Source organism: Lontra canadensis, unplaced genomic scaffold (assembly GCF_010015895.1).
Source record: "Lontra canadensis isolate GAN:19392208 unplaced genomic scaffold, GSC_riverotter_1.0 scaffold1, whole genome shotgun sequence".
In the NCBI taxonomy this organism is placed as follows: Eukaryota; Metazoa; Chordata; class Mammalia; order Carnivora; family Mustelidae; genus Lontra; species Lontra canadensis.
The window spans coordinates 97,460,596-97,479,298 of NW_022630995.1; the positions used below are offsets into that span (position 1 = coordinate 97,460,596).

Here is an 18,703-nt window from a genome sequence, read left to right on the forward strand (position 1 = left end):
CGCTCCTTCTTGAGGTTATTGGAACAAAAAGTGAAAACCAAATCCTAAGCTTCAGAAACTGGTGTGCCAGGAATACAAACAGCCATTTAGTAACAGCAGATTACATGGGATTAGCCGAGCTCTGTAGTTACTTAACCTTCAAGTGTATTTTACAGGGGATCAATCGACCTAGCCTTTGAATATGGTTTCAACTCAGTAACACGTTCTAAGGAAAATGAGACTCAAGCACGTGTCAAGGAAATTTCAATAGGTTCCCATATCCAGATTTGGAAGGAAATGCTTATTAAGTCCTTTTTCTATGGATGTAATTGCTACTATTATCTTGAAGATACACCTCATGTTAAGAATAATTGTCTTTTAGCAGATGCTAGAAAATACTGCAGATTATTTATAACATTATAAATTTTTTTTTTCATTTAGAGTCTCCAAAAACAAAGTTAACAAAATCAAGTACCTAGATTTTTTTGGGCAAAATGCTTCAATCCACCACTGAGTGGCAGGACTAAGACTCTGGCTTTCCCAGGTCACTTCGGGGCAGTGTAAGGTTATCCCAGCAGTTTCTAACAAAGGCCATGATCTCTGTTCAGGAATATATTTTATTCTTAAGTAGTTTTTCAATATAGGCATCAAGCCATATCTGACAGATCAGCTGTCATGTCTTTTAGCAAAATTAGGCTCTATCCAAAAATAAAAATTAAATTCAATCATTAAAAACTATCTCCATGTACACAAAATGGAAAATCCTCATGGCAATTGACAATCAAAGATTTAGGTTTTATAAACACATACAAACACATATATATATTATATATATCTGGGCATATCAAGTACCTCCTGATTAGCCCTGCCCGATAACACACACATATATATAGAATTTAATCTTGTTATTGTATAGTGGTTCTATCAACAATCTTTAAACCAAAACCCTTTCAAAAGAAAGTCAATTCTGTAAAAAATAAGATTATGGGAAATGTTTAAAATTGATAGGATGCATACAGAAACAATAAAGGCAGAAAAATGTGCTCAGTTAAAATAAAATACCACAGATTTTATTTTATTTATTTATTTTTATTTTTTTTAATTTTTTTAAAATATTTTATTTATTTATTTGACAGAGAGAGATCACAAGTAGGCAGAGAGGCAGGCAGAGAGAGAGAGAGGGAAGCAGGCTCCCCGCCGAGCAGAAAGCCCGATGCGGGACTCGATCCAAGGACCCTGAGATCATGACCTGAGCTGAAGGCAGCGGCTTAACCCACTGAGCCACCCAGGCGCCCCTATTTTTTTTTTTAAAGATTTTATTTACTTACTTAACAGACAGAGATCACAAGTAGGCAGAGAGGCAGGCAGAGAGAGAGGAGGAAGCAAGCTCCCCACTGAGCAGAGAGCCCGATGCGGGGCTTGATCCCAGGACCCTGGGATCATGACCTGAGCTGAAGGCAGAGGCTTTAACCCACTGAGCCACCCAAGTGCCCCAATACCAGAGATTTTAAATGTCCACTATTTAAACAATGGTCATTTAAAACAACAAATACATGAGTCTACAAATGCATTCAATATTCAACAATGTTTTTTATTGAGCACCTACTATGTGCCAAGCAAAATGCATCTACCTGCTAAAGATACATCAAAGAACAAGTAAACAGTTATCAATGGACATAAAGTCTCAGTTAAGCAAGACAATATGTTCTACAGATCTGCTGTACACATAGTTACCAATACTGTATTGTACACTTAAAAACTGGTTAAGAGGACAGAGCCATGTTGTGTTCTTGCTGCAATAAAATAAATTTCAGACAAACAAAATAGGAAAAAAGGAGAACAAATATAAACCCCCCATGATTAAATTAATCCTAGTGGCAAATATATGGAAATATATACACAGAAAAATGTAAATTAAAAATGCAGAATACATAATAATATGCAGAGATTACATTGCTATGTAAGGTATATATGTACATCAGCTAATGTGATTTAGAAGCAACAGTGTTTAATATTTTTGTTAAATAGTATAAGTTAATAATTGTATTACAATTTGAGAAGTGTGAAATGCTTAAATATTTTTCCATCTACCTAGGAACATCCAACAACTCATTTCAGTAATTTACTCATTGAAGACTATTATTATTATTATCATTATTATTAATTTATTTTAACAATAAAATAGTGGCTACTTCTAATCTAATGGAGAGCCTAGACAAGTTATGAAGTCACTGATATAGTATAATGAATCCCATGATTGGGAGAAAGGGAATGGGCCTTAATCTCACATGCCTAGAGTCATCAAAGGAGATGAACAGTAAATTTACATGAAGAAAATAAACAATCACTACAATAGCCATCTCATAAGCAGAAGAATGAGGAGCTAAACTTGGGGAATTTAGGGTCTAATAAGAAAATAATCTATGTTTGCATCTTATCTAAACAGGATCATATTTAAAATAAAACTAAACCACTGGGGAATAAGGTAAATAAAGTTATTTTGACACTGTGTACTTTTTCTCTTACTTCAGTTTCTTCCAGAAGCCAGTGGATTTTGAGATACATCCATTGGTAAAATACTCATCATGGGCATTGCTTGGTGAGTCTGACATTTGAACATGGCAAACATTGCCTTCCGAAATCTACAGTAAGAAAGGGGAAATCTGGCATTATCCTATAATGACTTGGAAATTTTAAAGCATTTTCGAACATGGCTAAGATGCCTCTACTGCTAACTGACATCTCCAAATACATTTTTGCCTCCAATTTTAACATCTGTCAAGAACATTCATGAATGTATAAAGTATATGGTACAGTTAAAGACCAGTTTTGCCCCATTGATTATAAACATTGAAGACACTTAATAAAAATCAGTATGTATTAAGATGACACTTCAAATGTCAGTTAAAATTCACTTGAACTAAGGATGTATATTTCACACGTTTGTTCTTCTGAGCAAAGGCCAGGTGAAATTAAGGGGAGCCAGAGAACGACTAATCTTTCCAAAAGAACTACCAATGGACTCTGAATTTAATATATGTTCTTTATGCTTCTTATGTGATCTGTTTGGTCTTAAAAGTTTTTATATTTCTCTGTGTACCTGTAGCTAAAGCTGTTCTCCAAAAAATGTGCATAAGTACAAACGTTTGCATTTCAGGACGAGATTGCCTGGCCTCCACTGAGATTTTTTTGATCAAATATTTAAGGACAATAAATTGGTTATCCCATCTTTTAGCAGTAACAGGAAGTAAAATAATTTGGGCTTCACTGAGGAGCCAGAAATCTTTGCTAAGTTCAGGATTCTTTATTATCCTGAATAACTACCCACCCCTGAAGCCCTTTTATTTTAGCACGGAGTTTTTCTCTTGCGTTTGAATATCTTCTAATAAATATGCAACTATACCACCTACTTGTGGAGCCCAAGTTTGCCTTCCTCACTTTGTCCATTTTCTGATAATAAAACCGCTCTTTTCTTTGGAAAAATAATTCCATGAATTGGAGAGGGGATAACCATAAGAACTAAGCAGAGCCCACCAACAACCTTCCAGCAGCTTTTCTGACAGAAAGCCATCTGAGATGAAACTCAAATTTGGGGAGGCTTTGCTGGTAGAACTTGGGTCTTGGGTTGCTATAATCCTCTCCCCTCCATATGGGAAGAGGCTGTCACAGAACTGGAGCTCAAGGCATTTAAAGGCCTAGATGCTTCTCCAATTGCATGAGCCAAATTTTTACACTAGTTTAAAGGAGTTTCTGTCACTTACCTCCCCAAAAATCTTTTTAACAATCTTTCTATATCCATTTTTTTTTAACTTAAAAGCATCTTAAACATTACTTACTTTTTGTTAGCAACCACGTAAATACAGGGATTGTAGAATGTAGAAGATTTTGCAAACAGCGGAGCTATGATGGCCATTGAGGGAGGAATCTTCTTTGGGTCACCAAAAGAAGCCCATAAGCACACAATGGAATAAGGGGACCATGCCACCAGAAACATGAGTATCATTATCACAGACATCTGTAAAATAAGTCAATATTTGGCAAACCCAATATCTAAAATATTGAAGTAGCTACTATATTTAAAATAGCATGAATAATTATCTAAATAGGAATTTGAATAAGTTTATGTTGTTGATGACATAGAGGAAAATCTGAACTTTTCCAAACCTCGTTGTACTTTGCTTCTGTGCCTTGAGTCCTCTATGATAGCAAGAGCTTGTTAAATGGATAGAATGTTAAACAATGTAAAGTATGTCCTCTTTCTTTTAGTGTGCTAGAGAAGAATACAAAAGTTGGCTTTGAAGAGAGGCAGATGAAAATGCACTCCTAACCCATATCTACTAATTGTGCTATGGACTGCCGGCATTGTGCTTTTTCCCCCTCACTGTCTTTATCTGCTAATCTGAAAAAAATAACTTTCTAGATTTGTAAATTCAATCTGGTAAAAAATGAAATCTTGCCATTTGTAACAACATGGATGGACCTAGAGAGTATTATGCTAAGTGAAATAAGTCAGAAAGAGAAAGATTAATACCATATGATTTCATTTATATGTGGAGTCTAAGAAACAAAACAAATGAACAGACAGAAAATGAAAATAGACTCATAAATACAGAGAACTGGAGGTTACCAGAGGAGAGGAATATAGGAGGATGGGCAAAATAGAGGAAGGGGGTTAAGTGGTACAAACTTCCAGGTATAAAATAAATAAGTCATAGGGATGGAAAGTACACAGCATAGGGAATATAATCAATAATATTGTAATAACATTGCATGGTGACAGATGGTAACTGCAGTTACTGCAATTGAATCACTATGTTGTACACCCGAAACTGGTACAACATTGTATGTCAACTATACTTCAATAATAAGTATTTTTTTTTAAGATACCAAAAAAAGTGGTGCAGAAATTCAGGGGAAACAAGAAATATGTGATGAACAGAAGGAAAATGTAAATATGTACATAATACTATCAAGAAAGAAGATATACATCCATAAAACAAGAGGAGGCGGCAACTGGAAAGGAGTAGAGGATGTGAAATTAACTCTTTTAATCTATAATAACCATTTTTATCCTTTACCCTAAAAAAGGGCAGAATTTTAAAAATGCAATTGAAAGGCTGAATGATGGGGTTAGCTAGCATTAGGGTAATTAGGTGAGTTGTGTTAAGTACAGGGTCAGACCCTGTCTTCAAAATTTTCTATTTTGTTCAATACGGGGTTTTTTAAACTAATTTTTATTTAAAATCAATTAATTAACATATAGTATTAGTTTCTGAGGTAGAGTTCAGTGATTCATCAGTTGCATGTAACACTCAGTGCTCATTCTATCATGTGCCCTCCTTAATGCCCATCCCCGAGTTACCCATCCCCCTACCTACCTCCCCTCTAGCAACCCTCAGTTTATTTCCTACAGTTAAGAGTCCCTTATGGTTTGTCTCCCTCTCTGATGTGATATTAAATTTGATTTTTAAAAAACACTACATTAACTACTTCTTTGGGAGGATTGCTGAGTTTTTTTGGTGCCTGTTTAAATTTCGCACCAAGGCTTGAGCCTCACTTTTCTCACCCAATCCCAGACCTGGACATGGTTGAGGAAATCTTGCAGAAAGTAGAAACAATAACAAAGTCCAAGACAGGGACAACATAGAGAGAAAATCTAAGAAAATTAGAAGATATTTTCAGGAGATTCAATATAAAAAAACAAAAACAAAAACAAGAAACAGAAAACAAACAAAAAAAAAACTTCCAGAAAAAAACAAAAACAAACAAACAAACAAAACATGGAAAGGAAATCACCAGAGAAATAATATAAGAAATCTCCCAGAAGGGGAAGACTTAAGTCTTGAGTCTTCATATTGAAAGCACTCTCTAGGTACCCAAGAACATGAGTGAATAAAGAGCCCCCTCAAGACACATCAGCATGAAATTCCAGAAAATTGGAGACACAGAGATGATCCTCCAAGCTTCCAGAGAGAACACATAGAACACTACAAAGGGTCAGTCACCATAATGCTGTCAGCCTTTGCGAGAGCAACACTGGAAGCTAGCGGACCCTAGAGCAATGCCTTCAAAATTCTTTGAAAATCATTGTTCTACTTAAAATTCCATGTGAGGCAAACGGTCAAACATGATCATAGAATTAAGACAGTTTCAGACAACAAAATCTTTAATGCCTTTTTTTTTAAAGATTTTATTTATTTATTTGACAGGCAGAGATCACAGAGAAGCAGGCAGAGAGAGAGGAGGAAGCAGGCTCCCTGCTGAGCAGAGAGCCCGATGTGGGGCTCGATCCCAGGAACCTGGGATCATGACCTGAGCTAAAGGCAGAGGCTTTAACCCACTGAGCCAGCCACCCAGGCGCCCCAAGACAACAAAATCTTTAAAAATTTACCTCCTATAACCTCCTCAGAAATCTATTTGAGAATGTGCTCCACCAAATGAGAGCGAGTACCCCCCCAAAAAAGGAAGACATGCAAGCCAGAAAACAGGTGATCCAACCCAGGAGAGAGGCCACAGGCATTCTCAGCTGTCAATAAGGAGATCTGAGGATGCCAGCAGTCATCTTAGAGAAGGGCCAGCGTAGAGCAAGATGCCTGAGAGTCACAGCAGGAGGGAAGGTTCCAAGAGAAGGATAAAGTCAATTAGTCTCTAATGCATTTGAAAATACAGAGAGGAGATTGGTGCTTCTGGTGGGGAGTTCAGAGATGAATTAGTGACCCATACACAGAACAGTGAGCAAACAAAACTATGGGGGTGTGGGAAGGATAGGGAGCAGAAGAGGGGACTGAGAGGAGGAAGAGAAAGAAAATGATTAACCCCAAAAGAAAAACAAAATTAAAAAAATACAAATCACAGAACCATAAAGAGATCTGCAATAAACAAAATTTAGGTAGTTACAATAAGGTGCAATTATGTAACAAATATTATTAACATTATGCTGACAAGATGAGGAGAGAGAAAGGTTGGGGTGGAGGAATAGGAAAGGTGGTGTAAGAGAAATAAATTCTCACTATCCATAGTAGGAAATCAAGAGTAATAGCAAACAAAAATATCTGAAACGGCAGATAAGCACATCATTTAGAAATATGGAGACAAACATAAGAAGAAGAGTCAGAGTAAGAATCAGGTGATGGGGAGAGGGGATTGTAATATGGACCACATATGCATAAATTAAGGATTTTAATGTCTTACCTTTGTTACATCTACCTGATCTGACCAATCTCTGTTGAGGTACTCAGTGCAGTTACTAGTAGTACGACATTTAATGGATCGAGTGACATGGTAATAGCAGTAAAACATCACCATCAAGGGCACAATAAAATTTACTGCAATAACTGTCATCGTGAAAGAAACAAAAGATCTGAAAGTAAGAAAAGGGAATCACCAAATCACTACTTGTTTATTGTGCTGAATAGGGGAAAGAAAATGGAACAATTATTAAAAATAACTGTGGCACTGTTCAACAGTCACTGTATTAAGTAACGTAGGAAGGATATTTAATTGGTTCATTTAGATTAGGGGTTCGCAAACTATGGCCCGTCTTCTTTATAAATTACCTTTTACTGGAACTACATTTATCTACACACTGTCTACGTCCGCTTTCACAGGCAGGGTTGAACAATCATAACAGAGACAGTCTTGTCTGTAAAGCCTAAAATATTTTCTTATTGACCCTTTACACAAAGTTTAAGATTTAGATTTAGTTGGAGAGTTAGAAATTTTCTACCCATTATTCTGGGTCATCTTTCATTTTCTTTAACAAACCAAGTTACCCTCTTCTCCCTGGTAAATACAGAAGAGCATCACTAAGGAGCAACCCAGTCCTTACAGTGACTGTGCCTTTGCCTTGTCATTCCAGCTTTATCACCAGGTCATCCTGAAAAGATAGGGGGTCCGCCTGGGCTTTCGGCAGAGCCACACGCTGTCTAGTGATACTAATGCTCCGTTTTTCCCTTTCAGATTCTACCCCTGAGATACCAATACAGAAGGGTGGTCTATACCCACTTGGCTGCCACAGGTGAGAGAGGACGGTAGAGGGTAAGGGAACAAGGGAGCTAGATGGCCTTTACTTGCAAACGAGTATAATTTGATGCTGGAATCACACCATCACTACTAAGGAAGCACTTGGCCACACTCTGTATGGAAAATATTTGATCTGAGCTTAAATTTGAAATGATGAGAAACTGTCTACATTAGAAGCATTTGATTATTTTAAAGTGAAAATGTGTCTCTTACGCATCATTCTTCCGCCAGTTTATGGTACAAGTAGCCCCAGTAGGATCTGGGGCATAACTAGCCCACCCTATGATAGGCATCAAAGCCCAAAAGAGACCATTGAGCCAGGCCCCTAAAATCATGCTGATGTAAGTGTTGGTGGTCATTCTTCTTCCTATTAACAAACAGATGAAATATTAGCATCATTTGCCAATGACAGAATTCACATCTTCACTTTAACTGATTATTCAAAGTTATTAGGTAGATTCTTTACAAAGCATGTTAGTTCACTCAGCACCTTCTACATGAATTCATATTCAGGTTAAAAAAAAAAAAAAAGAAGGCATTTAAACTGGCACCTGAATGATAAAAAGGATCAGCCAGAGGACAAGCAGGAAGAAGCATTCCCCAGGGCCAGGGAAAACAGCACTTACAAAGATCCCGAAATGCGAAAGGCCTAGGCCAGTACCCCAAAGTGAGGGGACGCCCGCCAATGCTGGAAAGATAGCCAGGGGCCAGACCACATGGAGCCTTGGAGTTTGGGCTGTGAAATTTGGATTTCATTCTAAGTATCATAGGAAATCATTGAAACTTTTGAACAAGGATTATCAGAGAAACAAGAGTGACTATGCAGTCTTAATACAACTCATTACATTTATATTTTATTTTATTTTTTAAAGATTTTATTTTTGCGAGAGAGAGAGTGTGCATGAGCAGGGGAGGGGCAGAAGGAGAATCAGACTTCCCACTAAGCAAGGAGCCAGATGCCGGAGCATCCAGAGCAAGCACACAAGCAGGGAGCATGGGAGAGGGAGAAGCAAGCAGGGTTCCATCCCAGGCTCCATCTCCATCCCTGGGATCATGATCTGAGCTAAAGGCAGATGCTTAACTGACTGAGCCACGCAGGCACCCCAGTCATTACATTTTTATTTTAAAGTGCATGTGTGTTGAGTAGTTAGGCCAGAAATGATTCGCTGAGAAAGCTAAGAGAAGGGTTATACCTGTGTCCGGACTACAGATGGTCAGGTATCGATCTACGGCCACGACAGTGAGTAATCCAATACTTGCCATTCCGAAAAAGATATTCAGCCCGGCATAAATCTAAAAGTCAAAGTTGGAAAGAATACACCATTCTACACACCCTCCCAAGAGACACTTACATTTTTATTCACATGGCTAGAGTACATTTAAGGATATTGAATGTTTTTTATTTTAATAATTTTAGAATACATTTTCCATTGTCATATTGTAACTGACTTATTAAAGGCATGTACGGAAAGTGTTTTAGGTCTTCATTAATTAAAACTTTAAAAAAATTTTTAAGACTTCAAGTAGAACTTCTATACATCATACTCTATAAACATAGTGCAAAAACAAACCACAAATCAGGTGTAGTGCAGATAACCAACAAAATACTAGTGTTCACAAGATCGAGAATTCAACAAGAAAAGACAAACGGAAAATGGGCTGTTCACACAGGGGAAACCTGAATGTTTATGATACAAGATGTAAACCACAATACATATTCAAAGAACTGCAGATTATTAAGGTACCCCTATATATCCAACAAAATGACAAAAAATTAAAAATCTGACAATCCCCAGCATGGGAGAGAATATGAAATAGTAGAAGTTCTCTCATAACTGGCATACCCATTTTGGAGAGCAATTTGGCCACATCTGATGAAATTGAGGATGAATATTCTCTACAACCCAACCATCCTTCTCCTAAACTCTTAGACATTGTAGGAGACATAAGAATGCTTATTGAAGCTTTGTGACTGAAAACAAATGGGAGTAAATGCTTAATAACAGAAAAATAAATACATTGGGGTATGTTCATAAAATGGAATATCATAGAGCAGTTAAAGTGAATGACTTACAGCTACATCCGTCAACATGGATAAACTTCAAAAACATGGTATCATATAATAAGACTGCATCATGTACACAACATATTATTTTATAGAGAATTTGAAATATCCCAACAGTATAGTTTATGTGCAGGTAAATATGTACTAAGATAGAAAGACATTCATGGAAGAGAAGGAAGGTTGGGGATAGTAGGCAGCGGCCTTCAACAGTATTATTCAAGTTTTGGATCTCTTTTTTTTTAAGATTTTATGTATGTATTTGAGAGAGACACCATGTGTGCACACACGCGCGCACATGAGCAGGACAGTTAAGACTATAAACTGGACTCTGCACTGAGCACGTGGAACCAACACAGGGCTCGATCTCACAACCCTGAGACCATGAACTAAGCTGAAACCAAGAGCAGGTCCCTTAACCACCTGAGCTACGCAGGTGCCCCTCAAGTTTTTTATCTTTAAAAAGCTGAACAACCTGAGGCACATATTGCGAAACATTAAGATTTGACAAAACCTGGAGGTACATACATGAGTATTCATTATTCTATTACTCTCATTTTATTCTCTGTAATTTCATAGCTTAAAATAGTAAACTGTTTTAAAAACTTGGGCCAAAAGTCTTATCTCCCTACTCTCCTAATATGAATTAATATTAATATATTTCCTGGCCAGTAAAAATAATAACGAATATAATTAATTGCAAGTCCATTGGAGGACTGTCCATAGAGGGGGACAAAAACTGATAGCTTAATTACATTACTTAGATATTATGATACTGTCATTAGATAGTTCATTGTTTCCAATGAAAAGTTTTTTGAATATGCAGATTTTTACTTTTCTTCTCTAGCTGAATGCTGATTTTTTTGTTTTTTTCCTTTGGGTAAGGGAATTTTTGAAAATATAATGAATGCTACCAATGTCATTTCTCTTTTACTAAGTAATATATTTCCCAGTCACTTCTGAAGCTATTTTCTGTAAGACCACTCTATTATCCTACATGATCTTATTTGTTTGAAACCCTTGGAATTTCTTTTTTTAAGACAGTTAAATTTACATCTCTTTACTATTTTATTTTGCTTTCATTCCAAAGATCTCCAATACCTGGCATCCTGCATATCCAAATTTCCAACTTCCATACAGATCTGAAGCTGCTGACATGGGATATCCAATGCTACTGACCCCTATATCGGTAACAGCCAGGTTAATGATAATTGCATTTGTGGGTGTCCGAAGTTCCTTGTACTTAATGAAGATGCCCAGAACTATTAGGTTGCTGAAAATACTTATTATACCTGAGAACATATAAAAAAAAAAATCACTTTGTTTAATTTGAATATTTAAAAGTAGTATCAAAATTAAATATTTAAGCCCCCTCAAAAGCAAAGCAAATCCATTTTAGTTCATTTACTGGAGGAGTTCCAACTGTTCTTAAAATTGGTTGTAGTATCTTCCCAGCCCTTCTGTGAAACAGAAATAATTAAATTAAAATGAAGAATCTACCAACTGCATACAGAGTACTGAAGGCCAGTTTTACTGTCCTCACTGTTAATCATGCTGCCCTTGAAATTCCTCCCCTGTCTTTCATGATACCACCTCTGCTGATTTTTAAGATACATGTATGACCATACCATCTCTTTTGGCAGTCTAACTTCCTCCTCCTCCTTCCTGAGGCCTGAGGCTTTTCCTTCTCTATAGTTTCCTTTCTCAAGCCTCACCTATCAATTCTACCCTAACAATTCTGTCACTTTCTAGCCCTGACCCATGCTCCAGTTCCATGTCCCTTTTCATTCAACTCATTGCCATTTACTAGGACCTCCCATGTACAAGATCATATGACTGTTCCAATATTTCTGGAAGCTCAGTGTGTCCAAACCTGAGTACCTCATTCAGTGTGCACAAACACAGACCCCTAGAGAAGGCACACTGCAAGGTTTGACTATTCAGAAAGGGAATTCGTCTGGCTTTTAGGTATACTGAGAAGCCTCACAGGAGACACCTTCCTAGTCAAGTTTCCACAGTCTGGGATCTGACTCTTAGCCTTGGGGGCCCAGAAACTCACTGTTGTCAATGCCCTGGAATGGGCTGGACTCAGGTAGACAGATGACTGAACTTCATCATCAGAATGGCAGTGTATTGTTGAATGAACTGGACACCCACATTAGCCCAATTTACAACCTCTACATGCTGCAAGGGGTGCATAAACATCCTGTAAGCCACATGTGGGTCATATACTAGGTCCTAACAACTGGAGAGTGAGCAGCCCCCAGCAACAGTAGAGAGGGAAGGTTTCCAAGCACCAACACACAAAAGTACCAGCTGAGGAAGAACTTCCACTTCATCTTGGCACCTCAGTCGAAACTTCCTTTTAGCATCCCGTGACACTAATCCTCCAGATTCCTATTCTTTCCCCTCTGTGCTGTTGGTGGAATAAGCTGGCTACAACAGAGAATTAGCCACGTTTCTTCTCAGAGCTTCAATACTCTCTGTTGGCTGTGGGATAAAAGTCCACATGTTCCAACCTGATAGCCAGGTTTTGCCTCAATCTGTTTTCATCTTCTCTAAGCAAATTTCCACACTTGCCAAACAAGCCATCCAATTCTAATTATTTATCAAAGACACAAGGCTTGTTGTAAAGCCCATCTCACTTGGAACACCCTATTTTTTTCCTGTACCTATACAAATGCTACCCATCCTTCAAAGTTCTATTCAAGCCCAGCTCTGCTCTAGAGCTTTCCCCTACCTACAGTAATTCTCCCTTCTCTAAATTCCCAAAGCGCTTGCTTATTATACACTGTTCATTTTATGTGATGCTATATTTAACTTTTAGGTATTCCTAGCCTTCTCATTTAGATTTCAGGTTCCTAATGACTTCTGTGTTCTATGACTATGTGGCATATAGCAGATTTATTTAATAAACAGACCACAACTGAAACTCATATTGTTTAATTTCTATCATTCCTGCAGAGCATAAGTAAGGCACAGTGATAGCAAATTTGGTGATTCTTAAGATTTTATTTTTAAGTAATCTCTACATCCAGTGTAGGACTAGAACTCACAACCCTGAGATCAAGAATCACATGCTTTACCAACTAAGCCAGCCAGGTGCCCCTCTTTGGCTCTGATTTTAGCATCAAGTACTGTAGCAGGCATACAAGAAATACTCCAAAAAGCTTAATGAATTGAAAAATCTTTCTAAGCTAACTACTAATTAGCGATTTTGAAAATCAGATAAAACATAGTACGGTAAGTTCTTGCCTACCGAGTACACAACCAGAAGTAACTGTACTTTGGGGACGTCTTAAATATAACAGGGGGTATGAGTTAAACAATTTGGCCTTTTTCTCTATTTGTTCGGCAGCTATCTCAAGCTCTCTGCTCTATTTTCTTAACTGCAGGTATTTTCTAATGGGTAGCAACAGATCATTTAATAGGTCTAAATTAATTCCCTCTTAGCCTCTGGCTTTCTTACAATCTCTTGGTAGATCCCACTTACTCTACACCTGGCTTTCCTTCTCCATCTCCACCTTCTTAAATATGTGCATCATCCAAGCTTCTTAGACCCCCTTCTTTTCACATTGACCACATAATCTGTTATTTCATACATATCCGAGGCTATGTGCTGCTCTTTTCCAGACTGACATCATAAAATTCAAAATTCAAGCCCACATGTCCACTGGACATCTCTCACGCTGAACCAAGTGAATTTTCTCTTCCTTCTTCAAACCTGTTCTTCCCCATGTATTCCTGGTGAATGGCTTCACCATCTAACCACAGGAGTCCCCAAACAGAAAACCTGTCTTCATTGACACTCCCTTTCCCTCTCCCTCAATTGCCACATCCAACCATCAGTTCTAACTTCTGGCTCTTGAATGTGTCTACTTCTATCCTAATTGCCACTTCTCACTCCTCGGGATCCTTCTTAAACACACAGGGGCCTCCTATGTAGTCTCTTAGCTACTAGTACAGCATATTTCTAAAATGCAAATGGAATCATGTCATTCAGGGACTCCTCATCACCTTTATGACTTAGGTGATTCTTCATTACCTGGTATACAGCCTCCGCTGCAGCCTAGTATCTTTTACCCTTCAATTACAATTCATCCATAATGAATTTATTTCAGATCATCAATTTACCATGTCCTCTTGCCTCCCAGCCTTACTTGGAGAAAGGGAGCATGCTCAAGCCGGTAAAAGTTTATAAGTGCTAAAATCTAAGAGAAATATTAAATTGAAAATTAAATTTTAAACAATAAATCTAATAAACTCTTGGTAAAAGTAACAAATGAAATAAATGCTTTAACTAAATTCTTCTCATAGCTTTGGTTTTGATTTGGAAATGCAAGTGGGTTTTGTTAAAAAGGGGACCTAAGAAAACTAGGGGACCCAGAGAACAATAAATCTTTCAACAGGAGCATAAAGAGGTTAGATATGCTCCCTTCAGTTAATCTACCAAAACTGCGAATAACACATACCCAAGGTATTCCTTAATAAAACTGACCGTTGAGGTTACATGAGGGCTCTGGAATCAAAATGCCCGAGTTCAAATCCTGGCATAGTTCCTTAATAGATCTGTGTGTACTGGGTAAGTTACTTAAACTATTTGTCTGTATAAACGGGGAAGAAAAAACTGATTCACTTACTGATCTTGTGTAAGGATGAATTATTCTGTACGTTTAAGTATTTAGAACAGTGCACGTATTCAAATAACAGTTAATAGTGGTAGTTAGTGGTGATGGTGGCAGTAATGATCATCATAGTAGTGGTGGTAAAATTCCTATCATTGTTACTGTTACAGGCATAAGAACCAGAGAGAACAATTTCTTAACAAGAAATTTTCTTTGCATGCTACTTTTGTAAACAGATCAAAAAAGAAAGCTTTCCTGGTCATCTACAAAAAACTAAACCAAAAGTTTGCATACAAAGTATTTCTATGTAGTTGTAATAAGATTTTCTCTTTAATTAGCAGATTATTTTTTCATATTGTTACAACAAAAATCAAAAAGAAAACAGAACTTATCCAGTACTTATCCAGTACCTGAATATTTGCAGTATTCAAGTGAACAAGTTAGCATACCACTAAAATTTACAAAAATTAACTGAAGAACCACAATTGCTAGCACAGAAGTATTTGTGAATTATAGGGAAACTAAGCAACTATGAAGAATAAACTGGTTATAGTAGGATTTGTGATACTTTTTCCCTCCACTTTTGAATATATTTGAGAATTTCATATAAGTCAATCCAAAAACTGACAATAAGCCAATGTAACAGTTACTTTTCTTTTTCTTATTTGAATCTTTTTTTTTAATTTTTATTTTTTATAAACATATATTTTTATCCCCAGGGGTACAGGTCTGTGAATCGCCAGGTTTACACACTTCACAGCACTCACCATAGCACATACCCTCCCCAATGTCCATAACCCCACCCCCACCTCTCCCAACCCCCCTCCCCCCATCAACCCTCGTTCTGCCAATCCCCCTCCCCCCAGCAACCCTCAGTTTGTTTTGTGAGATTAAGAGTCACTTATGGCTTGTCTCCCTCCCAATAAGTTACTTTTTTTTTTAATAAGTTACTTTTAAAACTCATTAATGAGCATAGAGTTGGAAATGAAGTGACTCCTCAATATAAAATTTATATAATTCAACCTATACATTAAAAAGATAATTAGACAACTTCTATTTCATTTCCCCCATCCCTTTCTTCCAACAAACATGCCTTTATCTTAATCCACTATACATCAATGAGTGTGTACACATGGGGAGAAAGAAACAAGTATGTGCCCAACACCTACTGTATATGTTATTTAGGTCACTTAATTTCACTCTTCTCAACAATCCTAACAGTTATCTTATTCTTATCCTGTTTTCAGAAAAGAAAATGTAAGAACAAAAAGCTGAAGGAACCTGCTTACTGTTGGAAAGGTAAGATACTATAAGATAAAATTCAAAGCTCAAGAGTTTCCCAATACAGCATATTCTGGAAATGAGCTGAACTTTCCAACTCTGTCCTCAGTGACAACAGAGTCCGCTCTTTTTATAACTTTAATTTTCTTTCCAAGACCTTTTCATCTTAACTAGAGTCCACCACCAAAGACAAGACTATGAATAGTATTAGAATAGTAAAGGACACAAAAATACATTTTTGCCATGGTACACACTCTTCCCCAATAAAAACCTGACAATGTAATAACCAAATATATGGATGACATATTATTCATTTTATAGAAAACTTTTCTCAGCCCCACTTCACTAATATTACATTGTTTATCAAGATTCAAAATAACTTGTGGCATTAACCACCATTAACAATGACTTCATCTGTCCTTTCGCCTACATTCTCTTACTATACAGCCAAGAAATAAGGCAACTATTATTATTCCTATTTGCCACATGAGCACCCCAACTCAGGGTAAGTGGCCAACAATATGGAACTTGAAACACTTCTGAACCCATGCTTTTTCTACAACTTTATGCTGAAAACCTCTACTTTCCTTCACCCATTCAAAACAAAATAACAGTTAATGGAATAAACCTTCATACCTGCTGTGATCAAGTAAGCTGCAACAATATTGTGTTCAGTCTGTGAAAAGACCGAGCCATCTTCTTGTTTAGAGTCTGTACTGTTGTCTAAATTATTCCTTAGCATTTTGGAGGGAAGAAATTGAGACAGACTTCATAATGAGCCTTCAATAATTATGAAATTTTTTAAGAACCACTGAAGGAAGAATTTTCAGAACCAATCATTTCCACTTAAAGACCTCAAAGAAGGGCCTTTTCATAGAAGCCCTCCCTTAACAAACTTAATTGGGCTGGAGAGGAAAGGATTTTAATTCCCAGGACAAGGAAAAAGCTTATTAGCAAAATAAAGAGAAATACCAAGCACAGCATTTTAAACAATTGGGGCATCAGACTTGTAGCTAAGGAGATTATCAAGTGCACACCTCCTATTCAAACAATAAACAAACTCAAAATCAGCAGGAGCTGACTTAACTGATGGCTGGTGGAATCAGTTCTGAAATTAAGAACTGGCCTTGGTCTCCTAAAACTTTTCAGATTAAGGGCCCTGCTTTCTGCTGAGCCTTTCAAGTTTTTCCATAAGAATCTGAATAATCAGACATAAACAGAGAAGTGATCTCCTTCCATCTTTCCAAATCTCACTTTCTTAAAAGTAGAATATTTTCTGGTGTAGATCTTGTTTTTCTTTGCTTATACAAATATGTATTCACACTAGTATCGAGGTTTCTCCCACTTTTTTCTTTTAAGGAAAAACAGGGAGATATGCATTTATAAAATCATTCTGTAACCTGTTTTCCTCTAAAGTCACATCATAAATTCCAGGCCAATAAACCCAAGTCTAACTTATTAATAACTTGTATTTCATAGCATGCATATATATAATCTACTTCACAGCCCACCTTAATTAACCCAATGCTTTGATATGCACAAGTAATTATCAGATAATAATAATCACAGCATCTATCAGCAAAGAATCTGGATTCATCCTGTAAAGTACAGGGCAATTCTAATATTCTGAACCATCTTGTAATAACCCAAAAAGTAATTATAGAAACAGGTTATAATCTAGCATGAAAATTGTTAGAATAAGATATCCCTGGGACACCTGGGTGGCTCAGTTGTTAAGTGTCTGCCTTCGGCTCAGGTCATGATCCCAGGGTCCCGGGATCGAGCTCCACATAGGGCTCCATGCTCGGCGGGAAGCCTGCTTCTCCCTCTCCCACTCCCTCTGCTTGTATTCCCTCTCTCGCTATGTCTCTTTCTGTCAAATAAATATATAAAATCTTAAAAAAAAAAAAAAAAGATCTCCCTATAAGCTTCCCCCCCATATTCTTTATGTCATGTAATATTACTAAAATCCTATTCTTTTCAAGTTAATTTTTCAAAATCAGTTAACTTCAGAGAAATGCTAGATATACCAATTAACAGTGTAAACATGTAACAGAACCACTAGAGGGCTATACTTACCCACTTAATTTAATTTTATAACTCTTAGAATAGCGCAGCAGGAAAGGATACAAAATAATCCTTTGCCTCAGTTCTTCCAACTACGTATAAAATGAAGTTGAGGAGCACCTAGTTGGCTCAGTTGTGTAAGTGTCTGCCTTCAGTTCAGGTCGTGGTCCCAGAGTCCTGGGAAAGACTGCTCAATGGGGAGTTTACTTCTCCCTCTCCTTCTGCACCCCCATCCACCAACTCCACTTGTGTTCTCTCCTGCTCTCTCTCAAATACATAAAATCTTTTTCTTAAGATTTTATTTATTAATTTGACAGAGAGAGATCACAAGTAGGCAGAGAGACAGGCAAAGAGAGAGGGGAAAGCAGGCTCCCCACCAAGCAGAGAGCCTGACAGAGGGCTTGATCCCAGGACCCTGCAACCACGACCTGAGACGAAGGCAGAGGCCTCAACCCACTGAGCCACCCAGGCGCCCCTAAATAAAATCTTTTTTTTTAAATTAAAAAATAAAATGAAGTTGAGCCAGGTTGATCTGTCCCAGATCTTACAGCTAACCAGTACTCAAAATTTCATAAATGTAAGGTAATACTCCGAAGATTATCTATATTAGGAAAGTGAATCTCATCAGATTCCAATATCAAAATATTTTCAAATGACCTAAGGCAAT

The 18,703-nt window shown here is 37.2% G+C and overlaps 1 protein-coding gene across 1 annotated transcript; it reads right to left on the reverse strand.

Moving 5' to 3' along the window:
- Positions 1-2,093: 2,093 nt before the first annotated feature.
- Positions 2,094-17,738, reverse strand: RRH (retinal pigment epithelium-derived rhodopsin homolog). The gene is made up of 7 exons (XM_032859895.1): positions 16,606-17,738; positions 11,165-11,355; positions 9,195-9,294; positions 8,215-8,368; positions 7,171-7,339; positions 3,816-3,994; positions 2,094-2,621 (listed from the first exon to the last, which is right to left on the reverse strand). The coding sequence occupies exons 1-7, from the start codon at positions 16,709-16,711 to the stop codon at positions 2,507-2,509; spliced, it is 1,014 nt and encodes a 337-aa protein (XP_032715786.1). The 5' UTR covers positions 16,712-17,738; the 3' UTR covers positions 2,094-2,506.
- Between the last annotated feature and the right edge of the window lie 965 nt (positions 17,739-18,703).